The sequence below is a fragment of the Rhinolophus sinicus genome, linkage group LG15 (assembly GCF_036562045.2).
Source record: "Rhinolophus sinicus isolate RSC01 linkage group LG15, ASM3656204v1, whole genome shotgun sequence".
Lineage (NCBI taxonomy): Eukaryota > Metazoa > Chordata > Mammalia > Chiroptera > Rhinolophidae > Rhinolophus > Rhinolophus sinicus.
The window spans coordinates 43,589,909-43,614,445 of NC_133764.1; the positions used below are offsets into that span (position 1 = coordinate 43,589,909).

The window sequence follows — 24,537 nt, forward strand, 5'->3', positions numbered from 1 at the left end:
TGTACCCAGGATGCCATATGGTGCCCCATCCCTGGGGAGAGGACTGACAGTACTGGAGTCGCCCCCTCCCTCCCCACCGAAGCCAGGACTCTGAGGGCTGGACGGGGGGCCTCCAGTTCCTCTGAGCTGGGAAAAGACCCTTGTCTTCAGCAGCAGCTCCCAGCACTGGGGCCTGCCTAACAGTGGCCAGTGAGGAGGCTTTCTACACTGCTGTCCTGCCCGGCCTGGAGGGTGCCGTCCAGAGAGATTCCAAAGGCCCCTCCACCTGAATGGAAGGCAGGTGCCCTTTTGTTGGCATTGGGGAGGGGGTGTGGAGAGAAGGGGTTGCTTACATATTGGCTGGGTTTCCGGAAGAAGTGGCAGGAGCAGAGGACCTGGCAGCATTGGGACTCACAATGGTACAGCAGCAGCAGGGAGGAAACTACCCTCCCCCCGCCAGAAGCAGAGGCAGAGGCAGAGGCAGGGCTTCAGCCTGGACCCGGCCAACATGGGCCCATCTCACCTCCCAGATCGGGATTCAGCCCCAGAAGTTGGGTAGGAAGGACCTGGCTGTGTCTAGAACCAGCTTGACCTGCTGGGGAAACTGAGGTGCAGGCGGCTCCCTTTCTGGCTGCTGCATCCACTCCCTGTGACAGATTTGTGACGGAGAGCAGAGTAGCTTTACCCTGTCTCTTCAGCCCAGGGAAGGAGTGATATGTGCAAGTGAGTTTACAGAGGGACAGACTTAGGAAGGGGAGGACCTCGTGGCAGGGGCAGACACCCTTAGAAACAGGACCTGAGGAGGCAGGGGAGAGCTCAAGAATCTGAACTGGACTCCTGGTGCCAGCCCCTCTTCCACTGTCTTAGACTGTGCCATCAGAACCGGTGCCAACAGAACAGGGATCTCAGCACAAACCAACACCACGCAGCGTTCTTCCCAGTGGCTGGCTCTAGGTGACCCTGTGGATGAAGAGGCTGGGCTTCTGGCCTATGGTGACAGGGTATCTGCCCCAACCGCAGGACATGGAACAGCGGTAGCTACTCACCAGCGACTACAACTATGGCTAGGAGGCTGCTGTCCACGGTGACCTCTGCACATGGAGCAGCAGTGGCCGGGGCGCCAAGAAAGGCTGGCCTTTAGCGACCTTGAGGACAGCCAGCAGGGTCACAGAACTGGTTCTCTTCCCCACACTCCCAACCCCCTATCCAAGGCCACCTCCCAACTCAGGAACCCAGGCCCAGAGGAGCAACTTAATTCAAAGTCGGGGCATCTGTGAGCAGCTCTCCAGCTTCTCGACTTCTGCCCATTTGTCCTGGTCCATAGCATACCATGACCTGGTGGCCCATAGATGGCATTCCCCTCTGCAGGCCTGGCAGCCATGAGGGTCCCTCTGCAACCTTCAGGAGAAGGGGTTGGTGGGAACAGGCTTGGCTCCTGAACCAGCCAGCCAGCCGGGGAGGAGCTCCAACTCACCCAGTTCTCTTCCCTTCTCAGTCACAGGTCCCCTCCAGCCCGACTCTGCGCCCTCCACTTCCCATTGGCCCAGGTGATTGGGCTCTGGGTGCCAACTGGCTGTCCTCTGGTCTTGGCTGCCACCTCTCATGGAACCAAGCTGTCCATGGTTACCCTGGAAACCAGGCAGAAGGGCCACGAAATACAAAAGCCTTACTGCCCTAGCTGTCCCTCTCCTTCCAAAGGAACTGTGCAGCTCTGGGGCCCCAACCTGCCCCAACCAGCTCCCCACGCCCAGCCTGGCCAGAATCCTGATCTTGACCCCAGAGGCCCAGCCAGGGGAGAATTTCAAAGAAGGCTCAAAAAACCCAAGCCTCTAGGCTGAGCTAACCCTAAAGAAGGATGGGGACACAGTTGGCAAAGCAGCTGCACTCAACACCTGCCTCAGTGACCTGGGCAGGGAAGAGGACAGGAGCAGAGGGCCTCCCTGCCAAGCTTGCCCTCTGACCCCATCAGGAGTCCTGGAGCCTGGTCCCTGGTCTGCAGTGCTTCTCACTCATGGGGCCAAGACGTGCAGCCCGAGCAGTAGGTGTGGGGCTGGACTTGGCGTTGTCGAGGGCCTGCAAATTCGAAGTGGCCTGGGGCAGCTTTGAACCCGTACCATTGTTGGGTTTCTACCTGAGACCCATGAACTCAGAACCCTCAGTCAGGATCGGGATCCAGTGGCTAAAAGTGCAAATGCAAAGTATTCTCAGCAGGTGACGAGAGTGAGGAAGAGCTGGTGTGCCGTGGTGGGCATGGTAGGGGCTGAGCCAGAGTGCATGTGCCCCTGAGTTCAAAAAAACTGAAAAGTGTTGTGCTAGCCTAACAATAGCATAGCCACAGCCCACACGGAGACTGCAGGCTGGTCTGTCAGTGCTTAGCCAGCAGTCTAAATGTTCTGCTTACTGCCTGGGTCTAATGTGCTGAACCTGGTTATTAATTTTTCTTTTATTTGCCTAAGCGTTGATGAAAAAAAAATTCCAGAGAACCAGAGTAGAGTTTCCGACATTCACTAAAATAGGAGCCCCAAAAAACAGTCATCTTAGCCTGTGAACCCAGTTTTCTTGGAGTTCTTGTTAGCGCTTTCCTGGGTCCCTGACCTTACGAGAGCAGAATGGAGTGCCAGGGTCGCGGAGGCCTGCTCCTTCTGAAGCCTGCTGCCACCACCTAACAGCTAGGACTCTGGGCTCACCGTTTCAGTTTGCTGATGTGCTGAGTGAAGAGAAGTGTCTGTCTCAAAGGGTTGTGAGGATTAAATGAGATGCTGCGTGCAGGGTCAGCTCAGCAGCTAAACAGAAAACCCCAATGCTGTTATTGGTGGTCAAGGGTGCCCTCTCCTGGCAACTAGGAAAACTTGACATGTCGCAGCCTGAACAGGAACTGGGCCCTTTGTTCTGCAAGCTGAATTGACCAGGCCAACGTGACTGGCTGATTAAGGTTTGAGAACCCTTCACCCTCACTCCCACGTGAAGTAAGGTGTGAAGGACTGACACGGAGCCTTAGCTGACAATGGCAGGAGAGTCAGAGGGGAAAGAGAGTGGCCAGGGAGCCAAGCCACTGCTGCTCCTGCCCCTAAAGGGACAAGCTCCAAAGGTAACCAGCAGGCTGTGGCTGGGATCACCTCCGTTCTTGAGAGTGCTCCACAACTCAGGGATGGGCGGCAAGCACAGTGAGGAGGGTTTCTGGGATGGGCCCTGGGGACTCCAAAGGCAGAGCAGCTACCATCTGCCTTAGCCTGGCAGCAGGGGAGGAAGTGCTGGGTCAGGACTTGCAAGAACTGAGCTGGTTCTCCTGCTGGCCTACTGGGTAGCAATGGAGAAGTCTCTAAGCCTCTCTGGGCCTCTCTGCCCCTTAGAAAAAGACAGAGCTGGATTAGATCCGTTCTACCATCCCTTCTGGTTCTTGGATGGATTCTAAACTGATGCCACTCTTGGGAATGAGACCCCCACCTCGTGGCTGCCAAAGTCCTAGGCAAGACTTTCAGGAGAAGGCCCAACAGTCATGGCTCCCAATACCCAGGAGGAAAAACACAGAGGCTGAGCTTAGAGAGATAGACATATATTTCTTCTGTTGCATATTTCAGACTTCACACTGAGCTTCAGGCACAATGCTGCTCCAAGTTCTTCTGAGAGCCCTGACAGAATCTTCTTCCCACACTGCTCAGGAGGCCTCGCCCCTGCTGCAGTTCTGGGTACCTGGGAGACTCTGCATTGGTCTCAGTAGGCCCTGGTGCCCTGCCTTTCCCATCAAGGGACAGAGTATGCTGGAAAGCCCTAGAGCCAGCCCCACCCCCTCTTCTTCGGTCCCCTGGCTACAAGAGGAGAGGCTGTCCCACTAGAGTCCTGCTCTACAGTGCTCCCCCAAATCACGTGTTCTTGGCCTCAGAGCCTGGCATGGCACTTAGAGACTCAGCCATGAGCACCACAGGCCCAGGCTGGGGAACGAGGCCCTAGAGAGTGAGGCAGCCCCAGCCTCCTCCAGGGCAACGGCAGATGGGCTCGTCAAGGCCCTGCTCCCCGGAGCCATGGCCCACTTCCTGGGGCTGCTCTGAGCCCTATTGCACATCTTTTGTTTCCAGTTCCTCTCCCCACCACCCATTTTCCTTTTAAAAAAAAAGAAAACAAAACTAGAGGGGAAGGTTTGGAAGAGCGGGGTGAGGAAGCTGGAGCCCTTCTCCCCACGTTGCTGCCACCCTCTGGTCCTCAGCGGAGCCAGTAGCAGTAGTAAACACTATGTCCACCTTCCCTGCCGTCTTGCGGGTTCTCGATGGCTGACGCGGGTGTGCTGCCTCGGCCGCTGGTGCTTGCCTGTGGGTGGGGGAACACCCCTCCGTTGTCTGTAAGGTGCGATTCCCCGGGTCCTCCGGAGGTGCTGGCTGGGGCCCTGCTACCTGAGTCGCCCGTCTGTTTTGACAGGCCCCAGCTCCGATTTGGGGTCGGGGAACAGAGAGCTCCAGCTGGTCAGTCTGCAGAGCTCCAGGGAGGGGCAGGTGGAGGAGCCCATGGCACACAGTCCAGCCACGGACCAGAAGCTGCTCAGTTCCCTGTCTGTCCAGGCCTCGAGTTCAGGGCCTGTGAGCTCTGCGTGCAGCCTGGCGGCCTCCTCTGCAGGCTCTGGCTGAGGCAGGTTCAGGATGCCGCTTAGGCCCTGGAAACTCTGTTCCATATACTCGTTGTGGGGGGGCCCGGCATGCAGCCAGCTGGCATCATCTGGGGGTGCAGAGCAGGCAGTCAGCATACCCTGCCCAACTGATCCCATGAAGGCCAGAGCCTAGGAGTCAGGTGTGGGCACCCCAGTGCCTGTCCCAACTCGACCACTGAGTCACATCTTTCTGAGTGACCTACCTGTGACCTCGGGCTAACCGACAGAATTTTCTCTGCCTATAAAACAATTAGTTTTATAAAATCAAGACACTAATCCCATAATTCCCCATTTGAGGATTAAGGAAAACAGTGGGTTCAAGGCACATTAGAAAATAAGGTAACTTTCCCGCAATGGTCTGGTTTGTGTCACCCACGCCCACCTCCAGTGATTCCCAGAGCCCTCCAGTTATGGGGTCCTGTTTGCTTCGCCCAGCCTTCCTCCCAGCCTTCTGCATTTTATTCCCCTCCACCCTCTGTTCACCTCACACACCAGACACCTGCCAACTTGTTTCCTCCGCTTAGGATACCCTTCTCTGTCTATAAAAATCCAGCTCATTCAAGGCTCTGCTCCAATACCCGCCTGCTGTAAAGCAGGCCGCCATTCTTCCCGTCTCCTCCATCAGGCTGAGTCCTGGGAGAGCAGGGGTGCAGCTACCTGCTCTGGATTTGCCACAGCCCTCTCAGTACCCCAGCCTCCTCTGGGTTACCCCATCTGACCAACCTTCTCTGTGATAGGATGTGGCCAGAAAAAGGCAACATCTAGCTACCTACTGAGCACCCACTGCATACCAGCCTCTTTTACCCACATATTCGGCCTGAATGTCTCCCAAGGGCTAGTTACTTACATTAGGCCCCCTTTCGGGACCCTGCAGCCTACGCCTGTGCTCAGAGTCTGCTCCCTTGGCCTCAGCCAGGTGGGTGGAGGGCCATGTGACCTTGCCCACCCAGCCACACAATGGACTAGGATGGCCAATCAGATTTGCTGTCCCAGGAATGTGGGACTTAGAGACCCAGAGGCCCTCGTCAGTCTCTGTTGCACTGAGGGGACATGTATCATGTATCGAGAAGCCAGAGCCTGAGACTGACAGAGAGGACAGGATGAGGGACAACATGGCCCCAGAGGGTGAAAAAGCACCTCTGGTTCCCAGCGAGACCTTAGACATTTCCTAGGTTCTATGGGACAGAGCCCTTTCATTCTTCCACTAACTTCCTGAGCTAGTTTAAGTGGATTTGTGTTCCACGCACCCAGAAGGCATCCAATAGTTGTACTCCTACTTTACATGTAATAAAACTGAGGCTCAGGAAGGTCAAGTAACTTGCCAAGGATGAAAGCCCAATGAAAGCATCAGAGCTACGTTCCAAAGCCAAGTGTGCCTTGCTTCCCTTTCTATCACACCACAGTGCGGGGCCCTGGGACGCTAAGGGTTAAACAATCAAGTTCCCAACCTGCCCTTCTCCTACTCTAGGGATGGGGATCAGCTCTGATGGTCAGCTTCTTGGGGTCACCTGCCTGCCAAATCCCATTCTGTCTGGCTTCTGGGCATCATTTGGGAACGAGATCCTTACCTTTCCTGAGAGGTAGTTTGCGGTTGAAGGTCAAGGGCAGCACGAGGAAGCGGGTCTCACCCAGGGGTTCCCAGAACTGAAGCAATCGAACAGTCCAGGCCCCTGGTCGCAGGGGCCGGCTCAGTGGGGGCTTGTACTGCGTGACCTCAGTTTCCGCGTCTACCACGATGTCATAAGAGGTGGCCACCACATAGGTGGGATCAATCCACACCACGGTGGCTGTGAGGTTGGGGCCCCGGGCCCAGCGCTGCATGGCCACAGGCTCATCCAGTGGCCCCAGCAGCCCCCCAAAGTTCCGGAAAAGACGCTCTTTGGGGTCCCACTCGGTGCCAACCTGTAGGAAGGGAGGTAGCTGGGCAGGAGCCTGGGGGACAGTCCTCTCTACCCTGATGCTGCCTCCAACTCACTGTGTGACCTTGAGCTAGTCAGTCTTCTTCTGGGTCTCAGTTTCCCCATGTGCAAAATGAAGGGCTCAGACTAGGATCTCTTTAATATTTGTCCCAGCCCTGAGAGTCATTCTAGTCTTCCGTTTGACCTGCTCTGTAGTGGTGGGGGCAGGAAGGCAGAGATGAGGTTCAAAGTCCTGCCCAGAGACCATCCCCAAACGAAGTCAAGGCCTCTGAGAAAGAGACTGAGGAGAAACTCAAAATCCTAACCTATGTCCTGAATGGAATGTCCAAGTCCCTCTAGACTATCCCTGTAGTTTAGAAGCCGGGGTTGCTTTGTAGTGGAACTACAGTCCCTTCCCTGCTCACTGCATGTCGTGTGTGTACCCCAAGTGAGAGGTGCTCCTCCATGTGTGCATGTGGGGGTGACGCAGGCATGTACACGGGGCATCGCCAAGGCTGCCGTCACTGGGAAAGAAGAGCCCATGAATCCAGTCCTTAAAGGCCTAACCCAGTCCTTACCCCTCCCTTAGTGACCCTTTCTTCCCACTACCCTGAGTCTTGCTGGGGATCAGGAGAAAGCAAGGGGAGGGCCTGTCCCACCTCCAAACTCTGGAGCCGGCTGGCCTGGTCACTGCGCCCCAACAGCTTCAGGGACCCCTGGGGCATCAGCCACATCTCAAGCATCTCTGTCGGCCCCTGGGCTGAGGGCTGCACCGCCTGCGTCACCAGGTAGCCCTGGAAATGGTCGTCATAGAAATACAGGTGCACGCTGGACGGCAAGCCCCTGGGCTCAAACCTAAGGTTCCAGCAGGGAGAAAGGGAGATGCCATCAGCACACCCAACTTGGGCTGGAATCCCAGGGAGGGGGCTCTGGGGAGTCCCATCCCCAAGTACTTCCTTTGCCCCAAATCTCACACCCACAGCACCTACGTGCCTGGCTCTTACTGTCTCTGTTTTATTTGCATTCCCCCCTGCCTCCCACTGGGGGCTCCCTGGGGGCAGGGGCGGTCTCTTTCTGATGGCCCCCCACCAACACCACACCCTGGAGGGCCTACAATATGTCAGAAGGAGGTCTCACCTGCAGAGTGGGGTGGCCGGCGGAGATGCAGTAGAGGCATGGCGCAGGCTGAGGCGGGCAAAGGCGGTGTAAGCAGTGAGCATGACATCACTGAGCCCACTGGGGCCATCGGCCACGTCGTAGGTGTTCTCCCAGTAGGCCTTGAGGGCTGGCGTGCTAGGAGGGTAGCTGCCATAAAGGTGGAAGTCCAGGATTTCCAGAACCTCCTGGTTCACAGTTGACTCAAACTTCCGGGCGAAGAAGGTGGGTCTGGAGACTTGCTGGAGAGGGAGAGGGCAGGAGAATGAAGGGATCTGGAGGTCCCAGAGAGCACGGCAGGGAGAGGCCCCTCCCAGCACTGCCCACAGAGCAGTCTCCAGGGCTTTTCTTGGTGCCACTGCAGCCCGAGAGTCCTGAGGGTTGCTCCAGGTGAAGGCCCCAGATTCTCTGACCCACCCTGAATCCTTTACTGACTCATGAAATGCCAGGGCGAGACCCTAGCAAGGGGCAGCGCCTGGGGGTCACGAGGAAGTACCTGCAAGCGTAGGAAGTCCTGCGGCTTGAAGTCGTTGGGGGAGCAGCCGCACCAGTCCACGATGTGCTTGTACTGGCACTTGCAGCCCAGCTTGCGGTTCCAGTTGGTGACTCGAAGGTTGTTGTCCACGAGGCTCTCGCAGGCCGGGCTGTTCTCCAGCACCGTATGGAAGAAGGACTGCAGGGGGCAGGGCAGGGTGGAGGGTGAGCCATGGGCACCCCAGCATGCCCTTGCCCGGCCCGGTGAGGGCCTGCTCACCCACCTCGGCCGGGAGCAGCGTGTAGGTGTAGAACTGGCGCAGCTGAGCCACGAGCGGGTCATCTGTGTAGACAACATACTCCACGAAGCTGCGCGTCAGCACAAACCAGTCGGAGCCGCCGTCCACCACGATGCCTGCCGGGATCTGCCGCTCGCCGAGGCGCCACATGTGCGAGTCACACTCATGGAAGAGCCGGTCCAGGCCCTGTTTCTTGATGAACCTGTGAGGAGCAGACCAGCTACGGCTGAGGGTCATGCAGGGTGGGGTCCCGGCTCTCCCATCTGCATAGGAACCAGCACTCCTCTATCTGTGACTGGTTTGGACGCTTCATAACCCAGGGCCTGGAGCCCCCTGTGTGGGAGGGGCTGTGATGAGACCCCAGGGTCTGGGCCTCAGACCCCACCCCCTCACCTGGAGTTGTCCCTGCCATGCGACTTGAGGAAATTTTTGTCCCGGTTCTTGGACAGGAAAGCCACCAGCTCTTCATTGGTCCTGGAGAGGGAATGGGGTGTGGGCAGCGTGTGTGAGGGGTTGCTCAGTCACTGGCCCAGAGTGGACTCCCTCTAGCACACTTCGCCTCACCCTTTGGCCTCCTGGCTTCCTGGTTTGTGCTCTGGGGGGGTGGACACCTGAGGCCCCTGAGGAAGACCAGCCCCTCCTCCTCCACCTCTTGCTGTCCGACCCAGCGTCCCCATACACACCTCTGGCTCCTCCTCCTCCCTGGGTCCTTCACTCTCAATCCTCACATCATCTTTCACCAACTCCTCCCCTAAAACATGGCTGGGGCCAAGGGACCACGTCTGGGCTGTGTGGATCCCAGAATGAGGCCTTCGGGAGAGGAAGGAGTCTATGAGGACCCTACAAACCCGAGTGCCTACATGGGCCCCCTGCCATCTGGAGGGCTCGGAGCACCACCCCACACCTGGTTGGGTAGTCGGTGGCACTGAGGTTGATGAAGAAGTCCCAGGCCCAGCCAGGCACCTCCAGCAGGTCCTGCATGCTCCGAAGATACATCCTCAGCAGGCTGGCCCCGCCCCAGATGGTGACCATGCGCCAGGGTGTCACCCGCACATTGTCATACTGCCGGGCTAGCTCCACTACCTCCCGGTGCAGGTAGTTGGAGCGCTGGGGGGAGGGGGCAGAGGAGGAGATACTCAGTAGCCGAAGGTGGACCCTCAGCATTACAACCTCCTCACCCCACCCCAAACATGGGACAAACTACAAGTGACACGGAATGGAGAGAGCACAGGGCAGGGCCATGTCACCTGTGCTGGCTGCTCCCCCATTCTAGGCCTGTTTCCCTAACTCTGGGCGATCTGAGCAGGTCAGAAACCCTGCCTGTCTGTGGCCTTCTGGGCTTCTGCTCACTCAGACCCCCCTGGTCTCCCGGTGACAGTACCTTGTCCACATGGATATAAAAGAAATGCCGCTCATGGTAGACAGCCTTGATGAGCCGCTTCAGCTGGCGGATGGCACGGCCATGAACCACCAGCATGTAGGCGATTCGTACTGGGGGGCCGTCCACGGGCTGCCGCGCCCGGACCTCGTCCCACTGGATGCCGGGGCTCATCTTCCCTGAGAGTGGAAAATGGGCATCAGGGAGGTCCCTCCCCAGGTCAAAGGGTGAAGATCAGATGCGAAGAGGGGGCTGCCTGCCTTCCAAAGGAAGAATCCTAGACTTGGAGCCCAACACTCCGGCTCCCAGCTCTGCCTCTGCCACTTAGTGCACTTATCATCAACGAGGCAAGGGAGGTGGGCCCCTCTGAGTTTTCTTCCTCTGAGAAACAGGGGTGGGATCCCTGCATGTCACCTCCTGGGACTGCCACCTCTCCACCCAGGCCTGTCTCTTACCAGTCAGCTGGCAGTGCCTGGGCACAGCCTTGGGCATGAGGCTCCCGGCCTGGTGCAGGCATACCACGTTGGCGATCTCCTGCTGGCACTGCTTGGAGCTGGCCCGGGCCAGTGCAGATAGCGCGTCCTTGCCCACAATCTCACACTTGGGGGTGAAGCCATTGTCCGTGGGCTGGGGGGCGCCCTCCACACTCCCTGTGTCACCATGTGGGGGGAAGCCAGCCGCCCCAACCAGTGCCTCCCCGGCTGCTGCCCCACTCAGGTTCTGGCGGCCGGGGGCGTCTGGGGGTGGGGCGGGTGGGACCCGCCTGCTGGCTCTGTGCCGGCTGGTCACTGCCCGCACCACCTTGGCCACGGGCACGCCCGGGCTCTCAGCACGGCCCCGCCAGCGCCCATGCCTTCTGCTGGCGCTGCCCCGCCGTCCAGCTGAACTATCTGTGTCCTTGGAGCCCTCGCCCGGGTCCAGCGGCCGTGGCTTCCTCTGCCTTCCTTTCTGTAAAAGAGAGGCAGACACAGGTCACTGGGACAGTCACTTTCCTCCTGCTCTTGAGCCCCTGCCACGCTTTACCTAGGGAAGTTCTGTTCACCTGAGGACTCTGCACAAATAGTATATCTGCTGGGAGTTCTCCCTGACCAGCGGGCTGAGAAGCACTGTCCTCCCTCCATGGCACCATCACACCCACATCCCCCTATTCATTATACAGATCGCGGGGCACTGTGTCTCCTTTGTGCTTTGGACTCAGCACCAAATTGTTTTCAGCAGATGTGAAAAATGAATGTCCACATGTCACAAGAAAAGGGTACGGAGACCCTGCAGAGGACACAAGAGTGTCCATCCAGCATTCCCACCCCACCCTGGTTGGGAAGAGACAGAAGGAAAGCATTCTGCCACCCACAGCAATTCCATGTGGCAGCACCACTGAAGCCACAAAGGAGAGAAGGGGAAAGTCTGGTGGGGAGGATAGAGGTGAAACCTGAGAACCCAATATTGGTGGGTGCTCTGGGGAGCCAAGAGCAAGACAGAGTCAGAGTGCAAGATTTTCATTGGGGTAACACCTGTCGATGATGGGGTACAGGAGTCAGCAGGCAGCTTTCAGACTGCCAAGCAGGGCTGTGCAAGGAGAGGAGGGAGGAAGAGCTTCAGATACAGTACAACTCGGGGAGAGCCTCAACCAACTAACGGAGACTCCAGTGCACAGATGGCCTGTAGACGTGAGCCCTGGTACCACTGCCACACAAGCAATGGCTGGGCTGTCCGGGAAGCGCCCAGCCAGGCCTAGAAGACCGAGGCAGAGCCTGAAGGCACCAGCAGCTGAAGGTTGGCAACTGACCACTTATCGAAGCAGGTTCTGTCGAAGGGAAATGTGGGCCTTCACCGCTGCCATACCCTGCGTCCTGGTTCCTGCTGCCTCTTGTCAAACACTGGCCCTTCCCTAGGTGGCCAGGTCACACTTCCCTAGGTGGCCAGGTCACACTTGGAGCCCAACACTCCTGGCTCCCAGCTCTACCTCTTGAAAGGCATATACACCCACACTCTTCCCCAGCTCTCTGTCCTCCTCCCTTGAACCCCTTCCCTGCCTGACCAAATCCCATCCAACCTTCAAGATCTAGCTTCAAGTCCCCTCATGGGAAGCCACTCCATTTGCCCCAGAGTGGGAAGGTCCTTTAGCAGACTGAGCTCCTGGGGGAGAGACTGTCACGTCAGCCCTATCTGCCCAGTGCCCACTGGAGTAGATGGCACACGGGATGTCTGATTGGTGTCTGGTGCATGAGCTGTGGAAGGGACAGAGGAGCACCAGGCCCTTATGTGACTACTCTGGAGTCCCCAGGGCTCCACGCCTAGCACGGCCGCTCCCCTGCAGTCACCTGCCTTCTTTGAGCATGTTCCCTCAGCTGTAAAATACAGGAGGGAAGTGTGTCACACCAGGAAATGCAGGTAGAAAGAGCTGTCACTGTCAGCACTTCCCGTTCCTTTCTCGCCATTCTCGTCAACCCACTCCACAAGGGCCACAAGTTCTTTCTGGCCTGGCCTTTCAGCAGCAGGACGGCCCGGACCTCAGCCTCTTCTTGAAGCACCCTCCTCACCTAGTTTCCGGGATTCCCTCCCGGGGTCTCCACTGCCTGTGGCCACTCATCAGCATTTTTGGTTCAGCCTTCCTTATCTCGTAAGGCTACCCCGGGCCTTGCCGTGTCCTAGCTCTCCAGGTGATCTGCTTCAGTCTCTAACTCCATCCACTCGCAGGTTTCTCCATCTGGCCAGGATTGCTCCCTTGAGCCTTCAAGTGTTTAACTGCCTGACCCCTTGACAGCTCCCTTGCTCGCCCTCTCAAGCCCACAAGTCCAAAAGTGAACTCCTGGCTTTCCTCCCTAACCTGCTCCTACGTCAGTCCTCACCATCGCAGCTAACGGCAACTCGATCCTTCAAGTTGCTCAGACCAAAACCTTTGGGGAGTCATCTTTTGACTCATTCCCTCACATCCCACATTCAATCCATCATCAGTAAATCCTGTTGGAGTTCCCTTCACACTACAACCAGAATTGGATGACTTCTCACCGCCTCCATCACGGTCACCCCTGCCTGTCCCCTGCACCTGGAATGCTCTTCCCCAGATGTCCCTACAGCTCATTCTTGACCCCTTCAATTCGGTGCTCAGATGGCATCTTCTCAATAAGGCTCACTGTGACACTGCATTTAAAACTCCAGGCCTCCCTCATCCGCTGCTTTAATTTCCCCATAGCACTTAATGCCTTCTCTCATCCCACAATGTATTTATATTGTGTTATTCTGTGTCTCTCCCCTTACAAGAATGTAAGCTCCATGAGGACAGGGCTTTTTGGTTTTTCAGGGTTTTTTTGTTTTGTTTTTTTTAAGTTTTGATAAGAGTTTATTTGAGCCAAAACTGAAGACAATTGCTGAGAAGCAAGACCTCAAATGCTCCAGATTTTTGTTGTTTTGTTCACTGATATATTCCAAGAGCCCAGAAGAATGTCTGACAATGGTAGACATTCAATAAGTACTTGTTGAATGAATGAATGAATGAATATAAAGCTCTTGGCATAGGTTCAGCATTCAATAAATGCTGCCAGCCCTATTCTTATTACTGGAAAGGGAGTAGGAACCAGTCAAATGTGAAATCAGGAGAGGGCCCTCAAACACTTTGGACTCTGTTGGGTTGAGTTTTCTCTGTCCCTCACCTCCCTAGGAACTTCCTTCACTTTCTCTCCCATCAGAACGCGGCAGGTACCTCACATCAGGCTGTCAGCCACCGTAGGGCTATAGCCCCACCCCTCCACCCTAGCACCCATGCCCTCTGTGCCTGGCACCCAGCCACCCCTCTGATCTCTTGAGAGACATCCAAGGAAGCTGGGTGTGTCTATCCCCATTTGAGAAGAGACACCTGCAATAGGGAGGGCAGGGTGGGGAGGAGGCAGCAGACTCCATTCTGTGCCCATGTTGGAGAGGGCACTCTGGACTGGGCAGCTCCCAGGAAAGGTGAATGTCGCTCCACTGGTGATGTCTGATCTGGCCACACAGCCAGCAGAGAAAGACATTCCCAAGCTTCGGTGGGGAGAGATGGCAGAGGAGCTGTGGGCTTTCAGGTGGAAGCCAGTATAAGTGAGTCAGGAAGCTGGTCAGGAGGGCAGGGTCCGGGGCACAGGGCCAGGCTGGCTGCGGTGGGGGACAGGATGTGGGAGGAGACGGGCCTATTGGTGCCCTGCACTGCAGCAGGGAGCTGGCTGACCCTGAGAAGGACAATCCCAGAGGAGGCTGGGGAACCAGGAGGCAGCAGTGAGGAATGGGTGATGGGGGAGGGTCCTTGGTGGGCAGCCAGCCCTCAGCCCTGCCCCCTCCCAGGTATGTTCATATGGGCAAAGCAGAGCCCCATGTTCGTGCCCCTGGAGGAGCTGCCCTCAGTAGTCCCTGAGGTCAGAATCCCCTCTGATTACGGAGGGTGAGGACTGGCCCTCTGACCTCTGGTCTGGATGTGTTCTGGCCTCCAAGGTCCCCTCCTCCCCACTGAGGAGGCCTTTGAAGGCCTATGTCACTTCTGGCCCTGCAGCAACTCCGAGGAGCCCTCTGAGCCGAGGAGACAGAACACAGCACCACACCCCACCTCCTCCGGACTTCTCAGACTGCCTTTAAAGTAAACGGTGAGACGGTGTTTGTGAAAGCTTTGAAAATGATAGAGTGGCTCTGGGGCTGTTAATAATCGTCCCTGGTCTCCACTCCAGCCCCTCCACAGATGGGTGGAGTGCCTCTTAGATGTATCTCTGGTCCCATCACTACATAACCCCCTTAGGTAATCTCCCACTGCACTTAGAATAAAACCCTCGCCCCTCACTGTGGATCTAGGATGTGCCTTGGGCTAACTCATGAACCTTTTTCCAGGGAACACACAACACCCTCTGTTCCGTTTCTCAAAGGAATCCAGCTGAGCCCATTCTCCTCAGGGCCTTCTGCCGAAATTCTGCCCACCTCTTCCCCAGGCGGGCTGGCTCCTTCAGCTCACACACTACTTCCTGCAGAAGCCTTCACCGACCACCTGACCTAAACCAGACCCCTTGTAACTCTACTGAGTTTCCTTTACGCTGTCTCTCCCTGCAGACTGTCTGCCTGTGAGGGTTGAGACCCTATTTTATTTCCTTCTGTATCCCCAGTATTAGCACGGTGCCTGGTACCAAGTAGGACTTAATAAATATTTGTTTGACTGAATGAATGAATCTCTATTCCCAATGTGTAGTGCTGAGACGATAATACGAGTTATTTACTGACGGCTTAGCATGTGCCAGGAGTTCCTGCAAATACTTCCCGGTCATCATTTTCGTTTAATCTTTACAATCACCCAACAAGAGAGGTGCTATTATTGTCCCCGCCATGAGGGGGGATACGGAAGAGGACACAGAAAGTGGTCAGGTGATTTGCCAGTGGTCACACTGCTACTTAGGAGCAGTGCCGGAATAGGACATGAAGGTGAAGTGGGGCGGTCCAACTTCAGCGCCCACCTTCCTAAGCACTGTTTGCTGCCTAGCAACCCTGAGGTCTGGTGAGGTGGCTGCTGAGGTGGTCTAAGCACTGATGGCTGCTTGGATCACACAATCTTTAGGTCATCAGGGATTATTTTCCATTCCAGTCCAGGGATTCCCCTATCAGCTTCTGTTAGGAGGAAATGGGAAGATGGGATTCCAACCACTCTACTGCCCCAGGTCTCCATGCCGGGCTGTGGGCAGGGACCTTGAAGCCTGGACAATCTCTCTGCCCATACACAGTCTAGGGCCATTTGTTTCTCAGAAGTCTCAAATGTTTTGCCATGCCCCTCCCCAGAGGTCACTAGCCTCTGCTCACATACTCCAGGGTCGTACTCCCTAACTGCCTCGGCAGCCCATGACATCTTAGACTGTCTCATCTGCCCAAAGAGTCTTCTTACACTGAACCTGAAGCACTCTCTTCCTCCTACTTATTGGTCCACGCAGACCAAGCTCACTCCCTTCAGATGTCACAGAGCCATCCTCTCACACACACCCCTCTCAGCTCCTTTAGGAGTTATAGTCTCACGTGACTATGTTCCAGCTCCCCTCACCACCCTAGCCTCTTGGTTCTCCCAAAAAAGGCAAGGGCAGCTCTCCCAGTCTCCACACCAGGCCTTCCAGGCTGCCTAGACGCAGGAAGGGGAAGTGGGCATTAGGGTTCCCTTGGCCTTCACCCTGCCAGGTGGAGAGCCATGAGAGGATATGACAAGCAAAGCATCTGACTCAGAACCCTAGAGGCACCAGAACCCAGGGGGTGGGGTGGGTGCAGGGAAGCCCTGCCTCTGGCCCACAGCTTAGGGCCAGGGTTTGGCCTATCCTTCCCCACTTTCCAGGATGGCCTCAGACCCCATTGGACCCTTCCTGACCACACTGGGGAGGACATATCTGGGCCTCCAGCTGAATCCTCGATCAGCCAAGAGTGACTAAGACCCTCAGGGGCAGGGACCTGGGGACTGAGCAGGACGGGTCCGCCCCAGCTCCAGGGCCTCAGGCTCTGCTAAACCAGCTGCTGCTGTCCCCATTCCCTTAGAGTCAGAGGGGAACCCTCTCCCCAATTTCCTAATGTTCTGAGGCCAACTCACCAGCTTACTTCCCCTTACCATCTCCTCTTGAAGACCCATACAGGGTCTTCAGACACCTGGAGTGGCTTGGCTGAGGAAGCCACGCCTCAGGGACACTCCAGGTTTTTCCTTCGGGGTCACTCCCTGTTCCCTCAGTTGGCGGACTGTGTTCCACCCCGAGGCTCCACTTCCCCACCGGCCGCTGCCGGTCAGGAGCAGCTGGACGCAGACGCCCGGGGTCCCTCCACCCATAGAGCGCACACCCCCGCCCCCTCCCAACTTCAGAAAGTTTGGCCTGAGGCTCCCCTCCCCAAAGCAGGTTCAGGCCCAGCCCCACCTCCTGGCCCCGCTCTCCGCGCCTGACCTTCATTGCTCCCCGAGCCCGAGACCACCCCACCAAGAGCAGCTTCTGCTGCTCCGGTCCCCTGCCTGCCCGCGGCCCGGGCCTCCGGGTCACGCACCGACCCGCGCGCAGTCCCCGACACTCGTCTGGGAAGAAGGGGCGCCAGGGGTCGGACGCCCAGCTCCAAGAGGCTGCCCGCGCGCCCCGAAAGCACGCGGCCCACGCCCCACTTCCCCAGCTTGGGCCGCCCGCAGCCCCGCCAGGACCCCGCGCGCCCCCGTGACCGGCCTGCCCGCCTGCTCGCCCAGCCGTCAGAGCACCTCGCCCGGCTCTTCCTCCTCCAGGCCGCTGAAGCTCCACACTACCAGGCCCTGCAGCAGCAGGATGGCCAGCGCTGTGGCGATCGCCAGTTTGTAGCGCCGCACCAGCTTCTGCACCCGCGCGCTCGCCACCATCTTCCTGCCCTGGACGCGGGGCGCGCGCCCAGCCCTGCAACCCGGCCGCGGGCGCGCGCAGGGGCGCGGGCCGAGTCGGCTCCCCCTACGGGAGGCGGGCCGGGCGCGCGCGGGGCCGGGGGCGGGGCCGGGGCGGGGCCTATCGGCCTGAATCGCCGCGCCCCGCAGGCCAAGGGGCGGGGCCTAGGTCCTCTGAGCCTCCCGCGGGGAGGCGGTGGGCGTGGGGCGAGGCGTCGGCCTCCAGTGCCCAGACCGTTCGGTGCAGCGCCTATCCTGTCTCGGCCGGTACCCGAGCTTCTGCGTGTGCTCACCTCCTCCTGGACGGCAAACCCATGGCTCCACTGTGCGGTGAGGTCTGCGGCCTGACCTCTCTCCTGCCCACCGCCTGGTGTTTGGGGTAGGGGGAGGAACTCAGCCCCTCGCGGATAAGCCCTCGGCCCCAAGGGTGCACAGAGAATGCCAGAGCTCCCAGAAACGCCGATTTGGGAGAGACTGTATAAGTGCCACAGCCCCTGCTTTTGTGGCGACTCTGGAGACAACACCCATGGGGCAAAGTCTAACTCTCTTGACTGGCCGCAGAGGTCCTCACAAAGCCTCATTTCCTTTCTCCTAGTTCCTGTCATGTAACGATCCTCTCAGGTCCCTATTAGAGCAGTGGTTATCAAATTCTAGGATGCGTCAGAATCACCTGGATGACTTTATAAAACATTGCTGGGTTCCACCCCCAGAGTTTTTGCTTTGGTAGGTTGGGAGTGGGGCCTGAGAATTAGAATTTTCAGCAAGTACCCAGGTATATATATATATATTTAAAGATTTATTGGGGAACAATTTGTATCTCCAGGGCTCATCAAGGTATTGTTGATGTTGCTTTTCTAGGACCACACTTGGAGAACCACTCAACCTTTGCATATGCTATTCCCTTTGCCAAGTCCTAGCAGGTGTTCCCACCCCTACCCATCCACTCCCCCATGCCCTCCAACCCCCATCCCCCTGCCTTCCCTACTAATGGCATTCTCCTTAAGTGCTTCCCCAGTGTTCAGTAGAGCACTGATCGCGTATCTCGTGATTTCCCCAGGATCATGCCTTATTCACTGTTGAATCCTTAGACTGGCATTGGGCACCCAGCAATGCTCAATAAATGTTCTGAAAGAAAGAGCAGGTGAAGTCCAACTTCCTGTGTAATCTGCTGACCCCAACAATTTTTGAGAGTCATGTTCAAATTCAGCATAGACAAGATCTGAACACCTGCAGCCCTCCCCTGAACCTGGCAGGTGCATGGAGAGAGGCAGGAGGAGAAGAAGGAAAGCAGTGCCCACCAAAAGCAAGGTGCACAGACAGCCAGGGGAATCCAAGCTGCGTGAGAAGGAAGTAATAAAAAGCAACACCAAGATTGAAGATTTAAAATGAAGACTTTAAGAACCACTACAGAGAGGTCGGGGTGGGGGTTGGGAGAATGGTTTTTTTAAAAAAAGGTTTGAAAGCAATGATAAAGGGGCTTGGAAGTTGACAGGAGAAGGAATCCTAAACTGTGATGAGTACAGGAGATCCAGTTATTTGATGGCACTTAAATAAAACCTCCTTTAATGTCTCCTGCCCCTTTGGTATTTGTAATCATTCCATTCTTCAGTTTTTGTTAAATGGGAGGATTGTAAACAATGTTTCAGACGACAGTTTGGCTACTTAAGAGAACCTAGCTTCAAGGATTTTGGAAAACATCAGTTGACATGCCAGCAATTGATATGTTAATTAAATATCGATCTTCTGTGCTCATTAAATCAAGTCTCCTAGGGACCTCTACCTGCCAATACCCCTGCCCCCATGAAAATAGCTTTGTTTCCCACCGATTATATAAATAATATATACTCATTATATAACATTTAAGACATAGAAAAAAATATAAAAAAGTAAGTCACCTGTAATCCCACCCCATGAGATAATCATCATTAATATTCTGGTGACCATCCTTTTCCCCATCTCTATATGTTCGCACCAATGAGGTCACATTACACACATGGTTTTTAAATATTTCCCATTCCCCTTCATGTTAACAGCCTGGCTAGCTTGCTGTTTCCTTCCTTTCTAACTTCTTTCCACCTTTCTCTGTAACAATTAACACACACACACAGGTTTTTTTGGGGGGGAGGATGAGTATCATTATACTTAAAAAGAATCATATTACATACACTACCTTGCATCTTGCTTTTCTTCCTTAACCATGAATACATAGCAAATATTCTCCCAAGTTGGATGGTGCACATCTAACTCATTTTTAATGGCTGCATAATATTCTACTCCCTTGTTGAATGGGCATTCACTTGGTTTTCAGTTTTGCCACTACCACAAGGCCATAGTAAACGTGGTTCTACCCACATTGCTATGAACCGATGCCTTTATTTCTATGGTAGAGTTTCCCAGTAATGGGATTACTGGGGAGAAGAGAATGTTTTAATAGTTTATTGCCAGGTTGCTTTCCCAAAATGCTGTGACAATTCACATTTCCAAGAGCAACGTTTGAAAGTATTGTTTTCCTACATCCCTTCCATCAGCAGGTGTTATCGCTGTTTTTAATTTTTGCTCATCTGATAGGTGAGAAGTGACCTCCTTGGTTTTTTAATTTGCAGTTTCTCTGCTGGGGAGTGTCTGTTAATGGGTTTCTCGACTGAATTGGCTCCTACCAGAACTGCCTCTTCACAATCTTCCCGAGTTTATCTACTGCTATTGCATTATTTGTTTCTTTCTTATCAATTTTGAAAGTTTTTCATCCTTTTAAACTTTGTCTCAACTTAATCACTGTGCTTTGACTTAAGACTTTACTCAATTTTTTAACATTTTTTGGAATAAATATTTTCCTCTTGTTTTATGGTTTCTCATTCGTTCAGTAGATCTCTGGATCTTGGATGAGGTACATAGTCTCATATATTTTCTCCTACAATTTTTGTTTTACAATTTTACATTTAAGTCTGTAATCTATCTGGAATTTATTTTTGTATACGGTATGAAGTAGAGTTGTGGAAGTCTTTATATAGCGTTCATTCCCAGTTACTCTATCAGTATCCATTTAGATTTAATGGTTTAAAACAAATTTGTTCTTGAGGTATAACGTGAATAGATTGATTTAGATTTGACCACATAAAATCCAAGTTTCATTGCTCTTCGCTGTCTCCTATTCAGTTTCCCCTGTAATTTTTACTGTGGTTTCCCCCCTTTCATTGTAGTAAGTATTGAAAATACAAAATGGCTCCTCAGAAAATCAGAACAGAAAGCATTTTTATTTTCAGTTTTAAGTGGGCAGCTTTGTATGATATATCCTTTCTCTAAGGTATTGTCTTTAGAGTCTTAGCTTTAAGAGCTACTTTATGAGGCATGGATGCTAAATGTTTTCAAATGCATTTTCAGCAGCTAGAGTTCAAACTTGGCTCTGGACCAGAGGACATGGAGGCCTCCTGCAGTAAAGCCCCAAGTCTGTGCCTCCAAGCATCTCCCGGGCTCTGCCTTCTTGCCTTTATCTGGTTTCTGCTTCTTGCCCAGTTTCTTGGAGTAACACTTCACTGGGCTGTCACCTAGGCCTGGTGCTGACTTCACCCCTAGATGCTACCTTTGGGACACCCTCTGCCAGCCTACACCCAACCCGGCTCTGGATCCCAGGGCCTCTGCTTGTCAGGAAGTAAGTTCCAACATCTACTGAAATGATCAGATGGGTTTTTCTAATGGGACCTATTGAGATGATAGATTATTTAAAAAATAATTTTCCTATATTAAAACATGTGTGCCACCCTTAGAGTAACTGTATCTGGTCATAGATTTTTTTAAATGTAGTGTAGGTTGAATTGGACTTGCTAGTATTTTACTTAGAATTTTTACATCTATGTTTATAAAGAGATCGAACTATACCACAGGCTGCACACTGGTGACTCATAGGACTTGTTTATTTGACCAGCCCAGAGGTTTAAAGTGATTTTGAATTCCTAGTGAAGGGGTACACACTCTCCAGTTCCTGAAGCTCCCACTATTCCCTGTCATTTCTCACCCAGTCAACTTCATACCTTTATATTACTTTCTGGCTCTGATAGACACCTGTGTTTACAAAATCTGGTCTATAGTTTTCTTTGCTCATTTTTTTTTTTTTTTTTTTTTGGTACATTTGAGAATTAGAGTTATAACAGTTTACGATCCAAATTGAGGGCATTCTTTCTTAATGCTGTGTTTTGAAATATCAACAATAGACACTGCTGCTCCTTCAACATTAGAAAAAGCTTTGCCAGCAAAAGCATCTAACCCTGGAGTTAATTTTTTGGAAACTTCTTTTCTTTCCCCCCTCTTGGTTATTGGTCTGTTCAGAATTGTGTGCTTCTTTTTTGGGTCAATATTGAAATTTATGAATCTTTTTCTGGAGAAGAATTTAAACACTTGTCTACATCGCTCTTATTTTTCTTTCTCAGTTATTTTGTTTATATTGTGTGTCAACACTATGAATTGTTCCAAAACCAAAAGGGTCATATCTTGTTTATTTTTCTATTTAGCCAGCTAAGAGCCCTTATGCAGTATTAGCTTTCTCTTTGGTCCTCTGAGTTGTCTAAAAAGCCTGAGGTTGGCTGGTGAAGCTAGCTCATAAAGGGGGTCAGTTGGGCTTCCAAGTGGACTGCAGAGAGCTCTGCGGGTGGAACATTCTGCTCCTGCAAATCATCTTACTACCACATGGGGTCAGTATAGGAAGCTTGTGCATAATTAGAAGTTGCCCAGATGGGCTTTTACTGGTCTGGTTCACATCCCTGCCCAACCCACTAAGTTCAGACAAAATGCCCAATACTTGAACTCCCAGTGTTTCAGTCTCAGTGCTCAGCTCTTTCACCCCCAAATTCTATTTGCTAGTGTATTTCCACTGTGAGAAGTTGAAACTCCATCCCCAAGTGACTTAAATGCTAAGGAAAGGAAGGTTGCTACACCCTCTATGCTCCAAACACATAACAGTGAGAGAAAAAGTTTTGGAAGGCATTAATAAGACCTAAACAAGCTTAAAAAAAAAACACACAAACAGGATAAACTTCTCAGTGGACTAGAAAGAGAACTGAGAAGCAAAGTGGTGAGTAGGGCCAAAGCCAAGGGCCCATGGGGGTAGTGGGAGCTAAAATGTTGCACATGGAATAGAGGTTAGAGCCAGACTCTCTGGCTGAATCCAGGGACTGGAGTGAAGCTCCCTCATTTGTGAAAGAAGGCTGAAAAAATGGCAACTGACCAGCTCTCAGGAGCTATGGCCAAAACTGGGACTGAAGGAAGCAACAGAGCAAAGACAGCCTCACAATCAAGAACTGGGTCAAGGCATTTTCTAACCTTGTGACTAGGTCTGCAAGACCCCCAAATCAGTGAAGAGCACAAGTTCACAGCTGCCATCACAAGACCAGTTCTGGACTAGGGCACGGTGGATGCAACCACAAAACTTAATCCACCAGCCAAGAAAGGGGAAAGAGAAAAACAGAGCACAATGCAAAAGCAAAAACTCTCAGCCATAATGAGCCTGTAATCCAAAATTCTAAAGCACATGAAGAAATCAAGTGCTAAAAAAGATGACCAACCAACTCAACAACTGAGATACAAACTCACATTTGAAATTAGTTTTTTTGGTCTACTCTGATAAACACTTGAAAGTAAGGAAGCTCAAAGAGATAAAGGAAGACATCGTTTGACAAACAAGAAATTCTGAAACAATGGAGAGCATATAGCTATGAAATATAAACACTATATGTATTGGTGCAAGAAGCATCCTAGTTCATGTATCTTTAGACACTGGTGTCTTTATTTTTGTACGATAGATTCCTAAGAGTGAGATGCATATGTACATTTCAATTTTTAAAACATATTGCCAAACGATTGCAAAAAAGATCCTAGCAATTCACATTTTTTTGAGAATATATGAAAGCGTTCCTTTCTCTAAACCTCTAAGTAGGTGCTTCAAGCTGGATTGTTTTTCTCATTCTTGAGTTTTTGTATCTTACTTTTCCTATGTCCTAACAGACATTTTTAAGTGATTTGTTCAAGAGTACTTGAGAGGGATTATTTTGTTAAACATCATCCACACCTGACAAGGCCTTTTTGTTGCCTTCATCCATGAATGACAACATGGCTTTTCCTTTAAGTTTTTCTAGATCAGTGCATTGCAGAATGCAAGTTACAACCCACTTAATTTAATTAAAGATTGTGCGTGCATTAAAAAAAATTAGTGATATAGACAAGAATAGAAAATATTAAAGTGCATTGAATGTAATAACGAAAATGATTACATCATGCCCGAAGATCTAAGTAAGAGGGAGATTTAAATTTTTGTAACCTTTGTCCTGTTTAAATATATATAAATGGGTTACAAAGTAAACTATAATTATTTCTAACAATGAGTTGAAGTGAAAAAAAAAAATGGACATTTACGTCTCTAGATGTTGTAAGAAGTCTGAAATCATTTTATTTTAGGTTGTTCTTTTTCCTATTGCCTGTAAAATCCTTATTTATCACCTCTCCCTCCCTCCAATTTAAGCTTGTTTTAAAAATTACAAAGAAATAAATGTGCATGGTGTTTTTAAAAAAACAACAGAACAAAGGATATAAAGAAAGGTAAAATCTCTTTCCCCTTTCAGTTCCCTGTTTCGTGTGTGTGTGTGTGTGTGTGTGTGTGTGTGTGTTCCAGACATTTTAACTCCTTTTACTTTGAGAATTCCACTATAGTGTGTCTAAATATGGTCCTCTTTTCATGAACTTTGCTTGGTACTCAGAAGAATACACATGTACTCTCAGTTTCCAATCAGGTTCCTTCTGTGTACCAGACAAGCTTTCTCCTTCCATGTGCTTGATTACTGCTTTTGCTGTATCTATTCTTTTCTCTTCGGAATTCCTATTATTCCCAGGTTATAACCCTGTGCCTGACCACCTGCCTTTTTCCTTTGCATCTTTTTATCATTTTTTACCCTTGACCATGCTAATTTTACTTTCTCCCGTGTCTTGTCTGCTATTTACAGCCAGCGTCATGGGTTTTAACCCAGCTATTGTGGTTTTTGTCTCCGTTACACTTTCTGCTCTCAGACTTCTGCCTCTTTATTATGATCTTTTCTAGTTTTTAGATCTTTTTCAGAGCCCACTATAATCTTATTGTGAATTCGAATCAGATATTCAGATGAAAAAAAAACAAAAAACTTGTGTTGCAGTAAATCTACCCCCTTGCCCCCCACAGAGGCAGCTTCCTCAGAAGATTCAGGGGACGTTTAGCTTTTGAACTGCAGCATCTTTCCAGAGGAAAGCCTAAGTCAGCCCCGGGTGGCTGTTGGGGTAGAATCTTTATTTCCCTGATTACATTTTTCTATGTGGGGGTGAGATTGAGGGTGGTGCCGACTTAG

General features: G+C 52.5%; 1 protein-coding gene across 2 annotated transcripts; it reads right to left on the reverse strand.

The window, feature by feature from the left end:
• Positions 1-3,516: 3,516 nt before the first annotated feature.
• On the reverse strand, positions 3,517-17,245 carry XYLT2 (xylosyltransferase 2). Of its 2 annotated transcripts, none has more exons than XM_074320282.1 (11): positions 17,027-17,245; positions 10,275-10,767; positions 9,823-9,998; positions 9,346-9,548; positions 8,835-8,915; positions 8,427-8,661; positions 8,165-8,341; positions 7,651-7,910; positions 7,173-7,368; positions 6,184-6,517; positions 3,517-4,683 (listed from the first exon to the last, which is right to left on the reverse strand). In XM_074320282.1, the coding sequence occupies exons 1-11, from the start codon at positions 17,159-17,161 to the stop codon at positions 4,361-4,363; spliced, it is 2,613 nt and encodes an 870-aa protein (XP_074176383.1). In that variant the 5' UTR covers positions 17,162-17,245; the 3' UTR covers positions 3,517-4,360. The 2 variants fall into 2 exon arrangements, with proteins under 2 accessions (XP_074176383.1, XP_019586498.1); XM_019730939.2 differs by having other exon boundaries at positions 8,427-8,643; positions 17,027-17,244.
• Positions 17,246-24,537: the final 7,292 nt, after the last annotated feature.

What these genes read in the sequence shown, in the direction of transcription:
- XYLT2 (XM_074320282.1), bottom strand. Translation starts at nt 17,161, where the DNA reads ATGGTGGCGAGCGCGCGGGTGCAGAAGCTGGTGCGGCGCTACAAACTG. An exon ending in GCCACCGACTACCCAACCAG is followed by an intron (nt 8,916 to 9,345) that starts GTGTGGGGTGGT and finishes TTCCCTCTCCAG; the next exon opens with GACCAATGAAGAGCTGGTGG. An exon ending in AGGACTTCCTACGCTTGCAG is followed by an intron (nt 7,911 to 8,164) that starts GTACTTCCTCGT and finishes CTCCCTCTCCAG; the next exon opens with CAAGTCTCCAGACCCACCTT.